The following is a 16,468-nucleotide window of genomic DNA, read 5'->3' as shown; positions in this document are numbered from 1 at the left end:
TTTGAGCCCCTCACTCTGCTGGTGGGTCTCTTCTGTGTTCTGCGTCAATCCCATTTAGTAGTCTGTGCTCTAAAGGGAACATAGTATCAAACGTGGCATAACCGGCACACACAGAGCATGTCGCCTCCCTTGCTCTGGACCTGAAACTTCATGTGCAGCTGAAAATTTCGTCAGCCTTGTATTTCGCAAGCCATCTCAGACCTCAGATTTTTCTCTACTCGTTTCTTTCCCTTATTTTGCTGATGTGCAGTGTGTATTTTTCCCCCTGCAATTTTCTCTCTGCCGCTGTAAAAGAGGCAAGACGGATCCAGCTGTGGGAGAGGCGTCTGTGCTCTGTCTTCCTGTCATTAATAAACCCCCAAGCTCTGTTCTCATTCCCAAGCTGCTAATGTCGGGTAATGAGTTGCAAGTCGGAACACACACAGCTGGAGAGTCAGACCCCAGGTTCAATTTTGTTTTCTGACACGTCACCTGTCTGGAGTTTGAAAGTAAGACTAGCTGAGCTGGGGAAGTTATTAGAGGAGGAAGAATATGGGGTTATGAAGAAGGTCACTCCTTTGACCCATCTGCTACCAAACCACTGGGAGAAAAATTTCTCTCTTGATCTCTGAAATCAATTTGTAGAAATTTCAGCTCCTGAGGCAGATACTATTATAGTTGTTATGCTATTAAAACTTCTGCAGAGCCGTTTTTCTTGAAGGCTAGGAAAACTGGGGCTACGTTGGGATTGGTTTGATTGCTACTGATGTGAACATCTCTGAATTGTATTTATTTTTTCCACATGTGCAAGTAACCTAAGAACTTCAAATTAAATAACAAAGCAGAGTGTCAAGGCACGACTAGACTTTTTTAAAGTGAAACTGAGCATAATAATAACAGCTTTCAGCAATTGTGAAAATGCCAATGCAAGAAAATTAGTTCTAACGTAAGCCTAGCTGTGGCATTTTATGGAAAATGTTCTCATCTGAGCATGGAGCGTTCAAATAATGAATTTACAATGAGAACCACAAGGAAATCACAGAGCCATTACTTACAATAAGAAAAAAACAAGTACACTTTAATGATTATAGATTTGAGTATGGGCGATTTTGCCTGATTTTTGGTACAGCGCCTCTTTGTCATTGGAGGGCTGTCTGATGATCTGGGTAAGTATCGCGGGTGAATGTCTTTGTGTTTGCTCAGCAGAGAACAACAGTTGCAATATGTAAATAGGGTGCCGCTTCCCTTTGGATGCCTTGGGATATGTATAATAGATTAAGTTGGCTTTGTGCGGAGCGAACAGGTCTGTATTACCAAGGATATGAATAATGTCAGTTTCCATAATTGCTAACATCTGGCTTTCCATAAATCTGTTAAATTGCATGGCAGCACAATTAGATTTCTGTGTCATAAGTAAAGCGATTACATGGAACTTGGTAGGCAATATGGTCCTGTGCTCAACTGTGAAATCCTTTCATTCTGCAACAGCAAAAGCAAATCCAGGTTTTGCACCCTTGTTTTTATTGTGCACCCTAGGTGTGCTTATCTTTATGCTCAGGTTTCTTAATTTATGAGAGGAAAACACTGACAATATGTTTGCAACTTTGTAAATGCAAAAGAACCAAATGTTAAAGAAGCATAGTATAGTTGGGCATTAATTGCCAATTTAGAGAGTATTTTGGAGGAGACCGTGAATTAAAGGTCCTTTTGCAGCCACTGGTTGTGGGTCTGTGGAAATTAATCTTCCAGACAATTCTTTGAGTGATATGTTGATGGGTCTCCCCTCTGACCTTGGCCTCAAGCATTTGACAGGAAACTGGGATGAGGAGGGAGGAGGAAAGGTTGCCTTCCTATTTCAGCATGCTTACTATTTTCTGTATTTATTGTATTTTGAACTAGACCCAAGAGCTTTCCCAGATGAAAGCTCAACAATAAAATGCGTTCCCCAAAGAGGAGGGTTGTGGTTATGCCTTATGCTTCTTAAACACCCCAAAGACCAAACTTTGGCAAAGTAGGCTTTATAATAATATTGGTCTATAAATTTCTGAGATTTATGTAAGTTAAATGAAATAAATATATTGCACATCCACAGTATATTCTGTCGTACTTGGTACTGAGAAGAGAAAAAGGAAAAAGACCTAACCCTTGCTCTCAATGAGCTCACCATCTATCTGTGGGGCCATGGACATGGTAAACATGTCACTCCAGAGAGAGGAATGTAAGGATAGCCTTGTGTGTACAGAGAAAGCAGAAAGTCAGCAGTGGCTGTGTTGCAGAATGAGGGATGGTGATGCTTGGTTTTGATGTTGAAGAATGCATGGGAGGAAGGGAGGTGTTTACCTTCTCAATTCATTAATTTATACTCCACCCATTCCATACAGGCTAACAAACAGTAGAGACAAGGTGGAGGAGAGCACTCCCATAAGTAGAAAAGGCATGTTCCAAGGCACAGGCAGAGCAAACGTCACGGCCTGTCTGTGGGTCGCCCATTGCTTTTGAAAGACAGAAGGCAACAACTGAAGTTGCTGGATCAGGGCTTATATACATGCTGGGAGTTTGAACTTTCTATTATAAGCGTCAGAGAACCCCTGACAGGTGGCGGGCAGAGGAATGACATGGACAGATATGCTTTTTAGAACACCACTACCCCGTGAAAGGTATTTAAAGCAGTGGTTCGTCTCTGGCTGCACAAAGCCCAGATGTCTGGCTCCCAATTTACACCAGTTAAATCAGTCTCTAGGGGTGGTAAGCCTGGACACCAGTACTTTATAAAGGCTCTCCAAATATTTGTATTTTACCCACATTCTCCACATACTTCTGTTGTGCCCACAATCAAAAATTGCTGGATTAGAATGAGAAGTGGCTGGAGTCAGGTGAGACCATACAGGAGGCTAATGAAATAATCCTGGTGATAGGATTGAAATGTAAGCTAACAGAATTCAAAGAAATCTGAATATTATTTTTATAATTACATAGGCGATAAGCCACCTGCCTATCACTGAATTACTCTCTGTGTATTTCTTAGATATACAAACTAGATTATAAATGTGATGAGGGAAGTATGTTTTGTTACTTCCAGCAAAAACTGGAGAGTGAGAATAATGCAAACATATCACTTTAGTATTGTTCCAAGAAAGTATATACGTAAACAGCAAGAAACATACCTCCAGTTGTCACTGCAGTGAGTCTTCAGAGAAGGTGAACAGTTACAATAAATTGGCATCATATTAGGAGATGCTTAACTAAGGAGCTAGGGCTTGAACTCTGTCTTAATCCTTTACATTCATTTAAGTCAAGACACAGGTGGGCCACTAATGTGACCACTCAGCCATCTCTGTAACTTAGTTTCTTCTTTTGTAAATTGAGGGCAACTCTTTCCATCTTGCAACTATGTGGCATAACTCATGAGAAAGAACTGTGAAAAACTTTGAAATGATTTTCTATAAAAATATAAAGTGGTAACAGTACATTTGATACTATGCCTTTGAGCACTTCATAGCTTTGAGTACTTTAGGGGGAAATGCGACTTTCAATTATTCTTTTCTGTAATTTAGTTCCATAACCCTTAACCAAATGAGTACAACCTTACGCATATTTAACATGAAATTTAGGACGAAGGGTAAGTTAATTAATGCTGTTCTTAGTCTAGCTACCATAGGATTCAAGCCTACCCATCGGTAGCCTACCAGCAGTTACCTGTGTACCTCCTTGTCCCTTGCATGAGGACGGTGTCTCACACGTCATTGCCAACATTTATAGCGCCAGTGTGCAGACCACCTGGTGCATAGAAGGCTTTTGGAAAAAATGTGTTGGAGTCAATGTAGTCATCTGAAAGATATTGAAGGACTTGGCAGTAGGTCAATAAGTGGAGAAGACAAATGACCTGATAGACAAATGCCCAATGTCTTCAAATAGCTTTAAAAATGGTCATAAATAAGAACCACCAAATAGACTTTCCTTGACTAGTCTCAGAACTAGTACCCGGAGGCAGAAGTTACTGAATAATACATTTTACTTAAATTTAACATCTCTGAAAGAGTTATTCCAAGATGAACTGGCTGTCTTGTGAAGTACTAGATTGTCTGCTGGGAAGGGACTCCTACCAGGGGCTGGACAGCGATGTGTTTGAGATGTGGTTAAGGTCACCGAAGCTCTGAAAGTCAGGAAGGGCTCCTGGATTTATGTTTTCCTTTCATTCTTGGGCTGTCAATTCAAAAAAAAAAAAAACAAAACAGCAAACGATATGTGTGTGTCCCATCAGCATCCATGCTGTACCCTAACTGTAGCTGTGAGATGTTTTCTTATGTGGACCAAAATGCTGCTGGCCGTTAGGGTGGTGAGGTTTTGATGAAGCAAGGCACCTCCCAAGCATTATTCCCTTTTTTCAACTTTGGCCGCAGGATCTGCAGTCAGTCTAATTGGCTCAGGGTTGCCCTAACTGCCCACTTGTTCCTACTCAGTGACTAATCTATTCAGGCTAACCTTATCTAAAAAGACCCAGATCTCCATGGGGATGTATTCCCACCATTAATGAATTAGCAGTGTTTATGGCTTCTCAGTGGTACAGTTCTTGAGACTATCCTAAAACTAGATCAGAGTTGCTACTAGATAATTTAGTAACTAGAGTGATTTGTAACAGTAACAGCTGTGGATTTGAGTCCCAGACTAGCCGCTTACTAGCTATCTGACAGTGGGCATGCCAACCTATATGAGCCTCAGTTCCATTATTTGGCAAATGGAGGTAACAAATTCTCCTGCACAGAGCCGCCTTGCATTATAAGTAAGTGCGATAGTGCCTGTGAACAGCTTGGCACGAGGTGAACACTCCATAATGTTAACAGTCGCCATTACACATGATTATTGTTTTCTAATAATAATCTTGACTGGAGTCTAAAGCTCTATGCTTTCTTTATTGCAGACATTGATGAATGTGCCTTAAGGACTCACACCTGTTGGAATGATTCTGCCTGCATCAACCTGGCAGGGGGCTTCGACTGCCTCTGTGCCTCGGGACCCTCCTGCTCTGGTGACTGTCCGCATGAAGGAGGACTGAAGCGCAACGGGCAGGTGTGGACTCTGAAAGAAGACAGGTGTTCCGTCTGCTCCTGCAAGGTGAGGCTGCTGCGCGGTGCGGCAGAAATCGTCACTGCTCCTTCTCTCCCTTGCCGCCTCCTTCCCCGAGGCTGTTGACCCCTAGGTCCCCTGTAGTTCCTGAAAAGGCTTCTCCTGTTCTGATGCCCACTGCAGCTACTGGTGGTGCTGAGTGGCCGGCAGACCTGCTCGGAATGAAAAGTGAGGCGCGGGGTGGTGAGGAGGCTGCAGAGCTGGGGAGAAGGGCGAGGCAGGGCGGAGAGGCCGACGGCAGTCCTGCCACCAGAGCCCGCAGTGCCTTTAAGGATGGCTGGGTGAGCGCTTTAATGAGCCCCCTCCCACACTCATACAGACTTGCTGAGTAAAACTGCCCTTTCCCCGAAGTGATCATCTGCACGAACTTGGTCACTTTTCTGGTGACGTCATCCAGAAGAGCAAGGCTCGGAGACTTGCTCGCAGCGGTCAGAGGCAGGTGGACTTCCATTCTGAATGCGTGGTAATGATAGCCCGAGGTCCTCGGGTACATGATGTCTTCTTTGTCGCTGTCAGTGCTGGGCTCTTCCTTACGTTAAGTTGTTTAGAAGTGAGTTTAATGCTTATGAAAATTCTGTTATCGGCTGGTTTTTCTTTATGCTTTGCAAAATGAGTCTATTAGAGTGTTTGATTTCCTTGTGCTTTATTTCTTCTTTTGTTGATGCTGACTATTTATTTCCCTTTGATACTGCTTCCCTGTAACTCTCGCATTGTATTTTTATGTCTGCTGAGGTGGGGCTGTTTAATCTTGGGCTTTGTGGGTATGGGAACCATGAGAAATTGCTTGCTTAGTAGCCTTGTAGAGAGCTAGTCTCCTGATAAATTCAGAGTGCTCCCTAGAAACAGAGTAGAGATGAACCTTGAAAAGTCACCCAGTTCATTGACCAGACTTGAGGTCTGCCACATCTCCAATCGACCCAGGGGTGCCTATTTAGGAAGGCTGTCTTACCAGGTGTTTAGATCATCACCCCATAACACCCATTTGTTCCCTTATACGTAAGCCTAGTTCCACGCATCCACACTTAGGTCCACTGCCCCCAGTTGTTAAGCACCTCCTGTATTCCAAGTACCCTGTACTTTAAAAACAGCATCCCTGTGCTCTCTCTGGAATAGACAAGGGACTTGAGTCTTGACCAGTATGAAACCGAAATTTACTTTTCAGGTTTTATTTAAGCCCATGGTAAAGCAGGGCACTTACCAATCGTTAAAAATCTTCCAAAGCTTCATTAATTGACTGTGCTAATCACCCAAGCAGGCTAAATTGGTTTATTCTGCTTTAACTCCTAAAGTCTCTCCGAAGAGTTCTGGGAATTAGACTGACACTGCTACAGGAAAGGAACAACTCTTACCATCTTATTTGGTTAATAGTCACACACCTCTGCCACCACTGCACCTCTTTATGAATAAAGCACTAGCAGAGTTCTTTACATAAGTCTTTAAAAAAAATTAATTATTCATTAATAGCATAGCTTCCAAGAGGTTGTGGAGGGAGAGGAGGATCTGGTTATAGGAGCTAAATTAAAAACTCTGAATCATATTCTGGAAATCATCCTCAAAAAACGAAGTTATTTGTGATTTTCTTTGTTTGTTTCCATTATTCAGTTGTAGGTATTCTATTCCGATTTGATAAGAAAAATTTCCAGTACTTAAGCGTCCAAATGGACTATTACAATGGCATCATCCTACAAGGCTAAGAAGTAAAATCAAGGTTAAGATGTAAAATGCTGGCTTTTACATCATACCCATGATGTTTCAAATTCAAATAAAAACAAATAACAAACACAAGAGCAGAGTCGCACAAGCCAACAAAGGGCCAAGGGGTACTTGCTGAAAGAAGCAAAGCTGAAGCTTTCTTCCTTAAAAATCAATACACCAGGTTAGCTATTAATGTTTCATGCCAATTGGAAAAGAGTCCTTGAAACATGCCCACAGCTGAATGGAGTTCAGTGATAAAGCTGGGTTAGCGCAAATGGAATTGGGCTTTGTTTAGAGCCGCGTGCTTCCTCGACAGTGACAGTGGTTTTGTGCACCTTCGGACCAGTTAGTTGATCTGGCACAGAATGATTGCTGAACCGTTTGGAACCCATGTTCCTCCAGCATTATCCAGGTCACAGAAACCCAGAGTGAAAAATGGTTCACTCTCTGGGTTTGATCCCTAAATCTTAGCTACAGCCCAGCCTCTTCTCATAGATACCCATCCGTGGGTTTTCCTTTCATCAATTTGTCCAAGGCCTTAGGGAGCCATCTTTATACTCTACCCGGCTACATGGGAAGATAGAGAGGTCCCAGGTTTATTAGTATCTGGGAAATGCAGCATTTTAGGATGAGTGGTTGCATTTATATTGGCGATCGTGGAGATGAATGGGGAAATGGATTCACAGTTAACCACCTGTCACGCCCTGGTAGAGTCACGAATGATTTATTTGTTGTGGGAACATAGAAAGGGGAAGTATGCTCGATCCTGGGAGGATACAGAAAGGCAAAGGAAATGACTTCACAAAGTAGGTGACCTTCGAGTAAAACCTTAAAGGATGAGAAAATGAGGCAAGGAGAAATCCCTGGAATAAATCTCACTTGACTATGGTGTGTGATCCTTTTTATATATGTTAAATATGTTTGCTAATATATGGTTAGGAATTTTGGCATGTCTATTTATCAGTGATATTGGCTTAGATTTTTCTTCTTCTGCAGTGTCTTTGGTTTTGGCAGCAGGGTAATGGTGGCCTCATAGAATGAATTTGTGAGTGTTCCCTCCTTTTCAGTTTTTTGGAATAGCTTGAAACGGATAGGTATCAGCTCTTCTTTATATGTTTGGTAGAATTCTCCTACTACAATTTTACTACTTTTCAAAACCTTTTCAAAGAACAAACTCTTAGGTTTAATTGACCTTCTTTGGTTTCTATTTGATTTATTTCTTCTCTAATCTTTTTTATTCTTTCCTTCTGCTGACTTTGGGCTTTGTGTCTTCTTTTTCTAATTCCTTCCTTTAGATAGCAGGTTAGGTTGTTTATTAGATTTTCCTTTTTCCTTGAGGTGGGCCTGTATTGCTATAAACTTCCCCCTTAGAATTACTCTTGTTTTATTTCATAGATTTTTGGGAAGAAATGTTTCTGTTCTCATTTGTCTCAAGGTATTTTCTGATTTCCTCTTTGATTTCTTCATTGGCCCATTGGTTTTTTTAGTAGTACGTTGATTGGTCTCTGTGTGTTTGTGCTTTTTCCCATTTTTCTTTCTGTAATTGATTTCTAGTTTTATGTGGTCAGAAAAGTGCTTGATATAATAGTTATCATCTTAAATTTGTTGAGACTTGTTTGTGGCTTAGTATGTAGTCCATCCTGGAGAACATTCTCTGGGACCTGTATAGAATGTATATTCTGCTGATTTTGGATGGAATGTCCTATATACAGATAAGTATTAAGTCCAGTTGAGTTAATGTGTCATTTAAGACCACTGATTCCTAATTGATTTTTTTTTCTTTGGATGATCTAGCCACTGATATAAGCTGGGTGTTAAAGTCTCCTGCTATTACTGTATTATTAATTTCTACCTTTATGTCTTTTGTATACTTACTTGCTCCTACATTAGGTACATATATGTATAAGTGAATGTTACAGACTTTTCTTGTATTGATCCCTTTATCATTATATAATTCCCTTCTTTGTCTTTTGTTATAGGTTTGTTTTTAGTCTAGTTGATCTGATAATTGGTACCCCAGTTTTCTTGTCATTTCTATCTGCATGAAATATCTTTTTCCATTCCCTCACTTTAAGTCCCTAGTGTGTTGTTACCTCTGAAATGTGTCTCTTATAAGCATCATATATAGATGGGTCTTGGTTTTTTTTTTTATCCAATCAGCCGCCCTGTTTCCTTTATTGGCGTATACAGTCAATTGACATTTAAAGTCATTATTTATAGGCATGTAACACATTTTGTTACTTGTTTTCTGGTTGTTTTTGTAGTTCTTCTCTGTTCTTTTCTTCTTTTAGTTTCTTCCCTTGTGGTTTGATGATTTTCTTTCAGTGGTATGTTTTTGTTCCTTTCTGTCTAGTTTTTGTGTATTGATGATAGGTTTTTGATTTGTGGTTACTGTGGGGTGCATATATGCTGACCGATGACTATACTTGTTTTAAACTCATAGTCATTTTAAGTTTAAATGCATTCTAAAAGAGCTACATGTTTTAATCCCCTACATTTTGTATTTTTGATATATTTTTACATCTTCATGTTTATACCTTTACTGATTATTATAGTTGATTTTGTGGGGGTTATTTTGTATTTTAATCTTTATACTAGCTTATTTAAGTCATTGATCTTCAGACTTTATACATATTTTCCTTTACTAGTGGAATTTTTCCCTTCCTGTAGACACTTAATCCTTGTTCAAGCCTTTTCTCTTCCTCTTAGAGAATATTCATTAACATTTCACTTAGGGTTGGTTTAGTGTTGATGAATTTTTCTAGTTTTTGCCTGTCTTAGAAGTTCTTTGTCCCTCCTTCTATTCTAAATAATAATCTTGCTGGGCACAGTATCCTGGATTGCAGGATTTCTTCCCCTTCAGCACTCTGCAGGCCAGAGGGAGTGCATGATGTATTTAAAGTTTCTACGGGAAAATCAGCTGATAGCCTTATGGTGGTTTCCCTGTATATGACTTTTCATTTTTCTCCTGCTGCCTTTAGAGTTAGCGCTTTATTTTTAACTTTTGCCATTTTAATTATATGCCTGGTATGGTCTGTTTGGGTTCATCTGTTTGAAGCCCTATTTACACTTCCTGTACTGGATATCTGTTTCATGCTTCAGGATTGGAAGGTTTTTAGTCATAATTTTATTAAATACATTTTCAACCACTTTCTCTTTTCTCCTTCTGAGAGCCCTATAATGTGAATGTTGGAACATGTGGTGTTGCCCAAAGGTCCCTTAAACTCTTCTAATTTATGAACGCTGTTTTCTTTTTGCTCTTCTGATTGGGTGGTTTCCATTATTCTGCCTTCCAGATCAGTTGTGAGTTCTTCTGTTACAGTCTGCTGTTAATTCCTTCTAGTGTGGGTTCCATGTTATTATATTCGTTGATTCTGAATGGCTTTTTATTTTCTAGCTCCTTGTTAAAATGTTCAGTGCTCACCTATGATTTTCCCTAATTCAGTTAGCAGTCTTACTGTGCTTTGAATTCTTTATCTGGTATACCATTCACATTTGTTTCAGTTGGGTTTTGAAGGAGTGCCCTTCTGTGGGAGCATCCCTACACAGTCTACACGTGCCCAGTGGTTTTGGTGGGAGAGCTGGACCTGACATGAGCATGACTTATGTCTTTCACCAGGATGTGCTGGCAACTAACATTTTGGCAGGAGGAGGCGCTGGAGATGAAGTAAGTTAAAGCCAGAGCCAGGTGTGATCTGAGGCTTCTCCTTGGTTCAGTGGCCAACACCAGTCTCTCAGGGCTCAGATCAGGTCCCAGCAAAGCCCTGACAGTCGAGAATGAGCTAGCTCAATTCCCTCTCTGTGTGTGCTCTCTCCCCTCCCAGCACCTGCACCCTCACCCCAGAGGAGATCAGTGCTGGAGCAGGAGGGGCTGAAGCATGTTCCCTCTGTGGGTCTAGGGATGAGCTGTGGCACCTCTGGCCTCAGTCATAGTCCAGGACCACTTGTGCTGCCTCCATTAAGTGCCAGAAATGGCTGCCCCTACCCAGCTCACATCCTGCTCTGGGACTGAACTGCCTTTTTCCTTCATAGCTGAGCATATTCCTTCCACTGCTGGACCCCTCACTGCAGTGTGGAGCTGCACCACAGAGCAGGTGGGCCTGGTGCATAGGCTCAGCCTTGGTTGGGGTGCAGGCTGTGGCCATCCCAGCAGCAGTGTCTGGGACCACTTCTGAAGCAGTCCCTGTAAGCACCAGTAATGCTCCACCAACCCTGTTTAGATGCTGTTCCAGGTCTGGACCAGTTATGTCCCTCAAAACTGAGCCCTTACATCAGTGTGGAGCTGTGTCGTAAAGCCAGTGGGGCCAGAGTGGGTGACTGAATCAGAGTGGGCGGCATGTACCGGGGTGGTTGCGGGGAACAGCCAGAACCCAGTGCAGTTTCAATTCACTCTTTCCACCCTGTTTCAGGAGTAAGCAGGCACGTTCCTCATACATGGAGTCTAAGCTTCCCACAGCCCTCCTGTTAGTGCCATCAGCCCCTCAACCAGTCAAGGGGCTTGTATTCCCAGTGTCAGACCCCAGAGCTGGGGTGCCTAATACAACTCTAACCTTCACTCCCAGGGAGGACCCCCCCCCCCCCACCTATTCTGAGTCCTGACACAGGTACTGGTGTATCACTTCCCTTCCCTTCCAACCTGACAGCCTTGGTTGTACAAGATTGTTTCTGCCAGTCTCCAGTTAATTTTCACTGAGAATTGCTCCACATATTAGATGTATTTTTAATGTGTTCGTGGGGGAGTTGATGAGTTCAGCATCCTCTTACTCTATTGTGAGCTCCACCCCTGTGTTTCCTGTGTGTGTGTGTGTATGTTTTTAAGGATAAACATATTGGTAGGTTTACTTCTGCCTTCAAAACTTGAGGAGTCCTTAGAAAGAGCAGCGGCCCCATCTCCATTCCTCTGACTTCATGTTTCTGTGCAGGTCCAAACCTTGCCTTTTCATTGCAGGAGCTTGAGGGTCACGCCATACTAATTTCCCAAAGGACTCGGTCACTGTGTTTCTCCATCAGTGATTCTTAAACTGTTCCTTGAACCAGAATCCACTGGCAGGCTTGTGAAACTTTGCTGACTCTAATCCCATACTTTCTGGTACAGTAGGTCTCAATTAGGGCACAGCAATTTGCATTTATAATTATGGGCATACCTCAGAGATACTGAAGGTTCAGTTCCAGATGACCACAATAAAGCAAACATTGCAATGACGTGAGTCACAGGAATTTTGGGGTCTCCCAGTGCATATGAAAATCGTGTTTAACACTATACTGGGGTCTATTAAGTGTGCAATAAATAGCATTAAGTCTAAAAAATGTACATATCTTAAATATCTTATTGCTAAAAGTTGCTAACCATAATCTAACCCTTAGGCTAGTTATAATCTTTTTGCTCAGTGGAGGGTCTTGCCTTGACATTGATGGCTGCTAACTGATCAGGGTAGTGGTTGCTGAAGGCTAGGGTGGCTGTGGCAATTTCTTAAAATAAGACAACAATGAAGTCTACCACATCAAGTGACTGTTCCTTTTGGGGATGATTTTTCTGTAGCATGCATTGATGCTTAATAGCATTTTACTTACTTTCAAAACTGTAGTCAACCTTCTCAAGACTTGCTGTATGGAATATTTGCAACCCTTGTTGTCATTTCAACAATCTTCACATCATCCTCACACCAGAAGTAGATTCCATCTCAAGAAACCACTTTCTTTGCTCATCCACACAAAGCACCTCCTCATTTGTAAAGGTTTACTGTGAGATTGCAGCAATTCAGTCATAACTTCAGGCTCCCGTTCTAATTCTCATTGTCTTGCTATTTCCACCCCATCTACAGTTACTTCCTCCACTGAAGTCTTGAACCCCTCAAAGTTATGAGGGTTAGAATCAACTTTTTCCAAACCCCCAAAACCCCTGAAAATATTCATATGTTGACCTTTTCCCATGAATCATGGAATGTTCTTAATGGAATCTGCAATGGTTAATCCCTTCCAGAAGGATTTCAGTTTCCTTTGCCCGGATCTGTCAAAGGAATCAGTAGCCATGGAGCTATATAGCCTTACAAAATGGATTTCTTAAATCAGGACACTTGAAAGTCAAAATTGCTCCTTGATTCATGGCTGCAGAATGAATACTGTGTTAGCAGGCACAAAAATAACGTTCATCTCATTATACATCTCCATCAGTGACCATGTGTATTGTCAATGAGCAGTGATATTTTGAAATGAATTCTCTTTTTCTGAGCAGCAGGTCTCAATAGTGGGCTTAAAATATTCAGTAAAACTACGTTGTAAACAGATGTGCTGCCATCCAGGCTTTGCTGTTCCATTTACAGAGCACAAGCAGAGTAGACTTAGCATAAATCTTAAGGGCCCTAGAATTCTGGGAATGGTAAATGAGCACCGGCTTCAACTTCAACTCACCAGCTACATTAGCTACTAACAGGAGAATCAACCTGCCCTTCGAAGTTTGAAAGTCAGGAATTGACTTCTCTCTAGCAATGAAAGTCCTAGAAGGCACCTTCTTTCATCATAAAGCTGTTTTGTCCACATTGAAAAATCTGTTGCTTACTGTATTTGTTTGTTTCATGAATTATCTTGGTGGAGCTTCCACATTAGAACTTCCTACATCACCTTGTCCTTATTATATTATAAAGATGGCTCCTCTCCTTACATCTCATGAACCAACCTCTCCTAGCAGTCAGACTTTTCTTCTGCAGCTTCCTCACCTCTCTCAGCCTCCATAGAACTGAAGCGAGTGAGGGCCTTGGTCTGGATTAGGCTTTGAGATAAGGGAATGTAGTGGCTGCTCTGATCTTATGTCCAGACCACGAAAGCTTTCTCCACTTTCTTATCATTTGTCTGTTCACTGGAGTAGCACTTGGACTTTCCTTCAAGAACTTTTCCTTTGCATTGAGTTCTTGACTAATTGGCATAAGAGGCCTAGCTTTTTTAATTTTTTATTTATGAATGTTTTATGTACTATTTTTTAACACCTTTGTGTTATGGTTCATGTCAGATGTACAATTTGAAACCACAATTAAGATAACTAACATTTCCATCACTCCCCAAGAGGTACAATTGTCAAATTCCCAATTTATCCCTTCCCTTTACCCTCTAGTAACCATAAGTTTGTTCTCTATGTCTGTGGGGCTGTTAATGTTTTGTAGATAAGTTCATTTGTGTGTTTTTTTTTTTTTAGATTCCACATATAAGTGATATCATATGGCATTTTTCTTCTCTTCTCTTTCTGGCTTATTTCACTTAGGATAACAATCTCCAGGTCCATCCACCTTGCTGCAAATGGCATTACTTCATTCTTTTTTATGGCTGAATAGTATTCCAATGTATATATCCCCCCACAACTTCGTTATCCAGTCATCTGTCAGTGGACATTTCAGTCGTTTCTATGTCTTGGCTATTGTAAATAGTGCTGCTGTGAACACTGGGGTGCATGTATCTTTTTGAATTATATTCTTCTCCAGATGAATGCTCAGGAGTGGGACTGCTGGATCATATGGTAAGTCTATTTTTAGTTTTTTAAGGAAATTCTGTACTGCCCTCCATAGTGGCTGCATCAATTTATATTCCCACCAACAGTGTAGCAGTGTTCCCGTTTCTCCACACCCTCTCCAGCATTTATCATTTGCAGACTTTTTAATGATGGCCATTCTGACTGGTGTGAGGTGATATCTCATTATAATTTTGATTTGCATTTAACAATTAGTGATGTTGAGCATCTTTTCATGTTCTTGTTGACCAACTGTATATCTTCCTTGATGTCAATTTAGGTCTCCTGCCCATTCTTTGATTGGGTTGTCTGTTTCTTTGATTTTAAGTTGTATGAGCTATTTGTATAGTTTGGAAATTAGTCACTTCTTGGTTGCATCGTTTGAAAATATTTTCTCCTATTCTGTAGGTTGCCTTTTCATTTTTTGATGGTATCCTTAGCTATGCAAAAGCTTTTAACTTTAATTATTAGATACCATTTGTTTATTTTTGCTTTTATTTCCATTACTGTAGAAGCTGGTTCAGATACATTGCTGTGATGCATGTCCAAGAGGGTTCTGCCTATGCTTTCCTCTAGGAGTTCAAGAGTATGCGGTCTTACATTTAGGTCTTTAATCCAGTTTGAGTTTACTTTTGAATATGGTGATAGAGAATGTTCTAATTTCAGTCTTTCATAGGTAGTTGTCCAGTTTTCCTAGCACCACTTATTGAAGAGACTGTCTTTTCTCCATCTTGGCTTTCAACACGACATGCCTTCCTTACTAACCATAAACATTTCTAGCTTTAGATTTAAAGAAATGTACAACTCTTCCTTTAATTTGAGTGCTTAGAGGACATTGAAGGTTCTAAATTGGCCTAATTTCAACATTTTTGTGTCTCAGAGAAGGCAGAGGAGAGACATGGGGGAATGGCTGGTTGATGGAGCAATCTGAACATGCATATTTATTAAGTTCACTATCTTATATAGGCACAATTTGTGACACCCCAAAACAATTACAATAGCAACATCACTGATCACAGATCATCATAACAAATATAATAACAATTAAAAAGTCTGAAAACGTAAGAACTGCCAAAATGTGACACAAAGTGAGCAAGTGATGTTGGAAAAATAGCATCCATTATACTCATTAAACACAGTTGCTCCAAACCTTCAATTTGTTAAAAAATGCAATCTGTTAAGTGCAGTAAGGCAAAAAGCAAGAAAACAAGGTATGACTTTAGTTCCCTGGAGATTCTAATGTTGATGGTCAGAGGACTACACTTTGAGAACCATTACCCTACAAATCCTTATGACTTGAGTTTGTCTGAAATCCTTGTATCCTACCCTCCAGCCACCTCATGATACAAGGAAGCAGTATAGTGGAGAAATATTATTATGAAGCTGCAGATTAGGGTCTAGTTTCTGTTTTGTTATAAACTTGTGATGTGGAAAAGTCATTTCTCCTCTCTCCAGACCTGGGTTCCTTTTCATTAAAATGAGATAAAGGTTTTCTACCCCAGGTGCCAATTAGAGAGGACAAAAAGACTAGTTTGCAGGTTATAACCTGAAGGCAAAATTTGTATTTTGTAAATATTATTAAATTTGTATGTGAGAAGGTAGAACAGAGAGGTCTAGCGTACTAGTCCTAAGTGTATACTCCTTATCAGGTATCAAAAGACTTCGTAAAGTGCCAGGTAGGTGTTGCAGACTATAAGATCTCTGTCTCACGTGCTCAGCTTTATGGCTGAACAAAATAAATTGTGTTCCAATACAACTTTATTACCCCTAACCCCTTCCCTGTCCCACTGGTAACCACTAGTTTGTTCTCTTTATCTGTGAGTCTGATTCCTTTTGTTTCAATTACTGGTTTGTTTTATGTTCAAGATTCCACATATAAGTGGTATCATATAGCATTTGTCTTTCTCTGTCAGACTTATTTCAATTAGCATAATGCCTTTCAAGTCTGTGCACGTTGCTGCAAATGGCAAAATTTCCACTCTTTTTTAAGGCCAAGCAGTATTCCATCCCATCCTTATATGCCACATCTTTAACCAGTCATCTGTTGAGGGACACTCAAGTTGCTTATTATATACCTGGGCAGTTGTAAACAATCCCACTGTAAACATTGGAGTCCATGTATCTTTTCGAAGTAATGTTTCTGTGGTTTTTTTTTGGATATATATCCAGTAGTGG

General features: G+C 40.7%; 1 protein-coding gene and 1 long non-coding RNA gene across 5 annotated transcripts in view; one reads left to right on the top strand and one right to left on the bottom strand.

Moving 5' to 3' along the window:
- LOC116666415 overlaps positions 1 to 16,468 on the bottom strand; it is a 101,025-nt gene that overhangs the window by 13,352 nt on the left and 71,205 nt on the right. The window lies entirely within an intron of this gene.
- NELL1 (neural EGFL like 1) overlaps positions 1 to 16,468 on the top strand; it is a 748,929-nt gene that overhangs the window by 704,357 nt on the left and 28,104 nt on the right. For all 4 annotated transcript variants that reach the window (XM_032488858.1, XM_032488857.1, XM_032488860.1 and 1 more), the window contains one exon: positions 4,898 to 5,091. In XM_032488858.1, the coding sequence (XP_032344749.1) occupies positions 4,898 to 5,091 (194 nt within the window). The remainder of the gene's footprint in view (positions 1 to 4,897; positions 5,092 to 16,468) is intronic.

The sequence above is a fragment of the Camelus ferus genome, chromosome 10 (genome assembly GCF_009834535.1).
Source record: "Camelus ferus isolate YT-003-E chromosome 10, BCGSAC_Cfer_1.0, whole genome shotgun sequence".
NCBI classification, from domain to species: Eukaryota; Metazoa; Chordata; class Mammalia; order Artiodactyla; family Camelidae; genus Camelus; species Camelus ferus.
The sequence above is the reverse complement of the archived record's forward strand: the minus strand, read 5'-3'. Positions and strand labels throughout refer to the sequence as shown.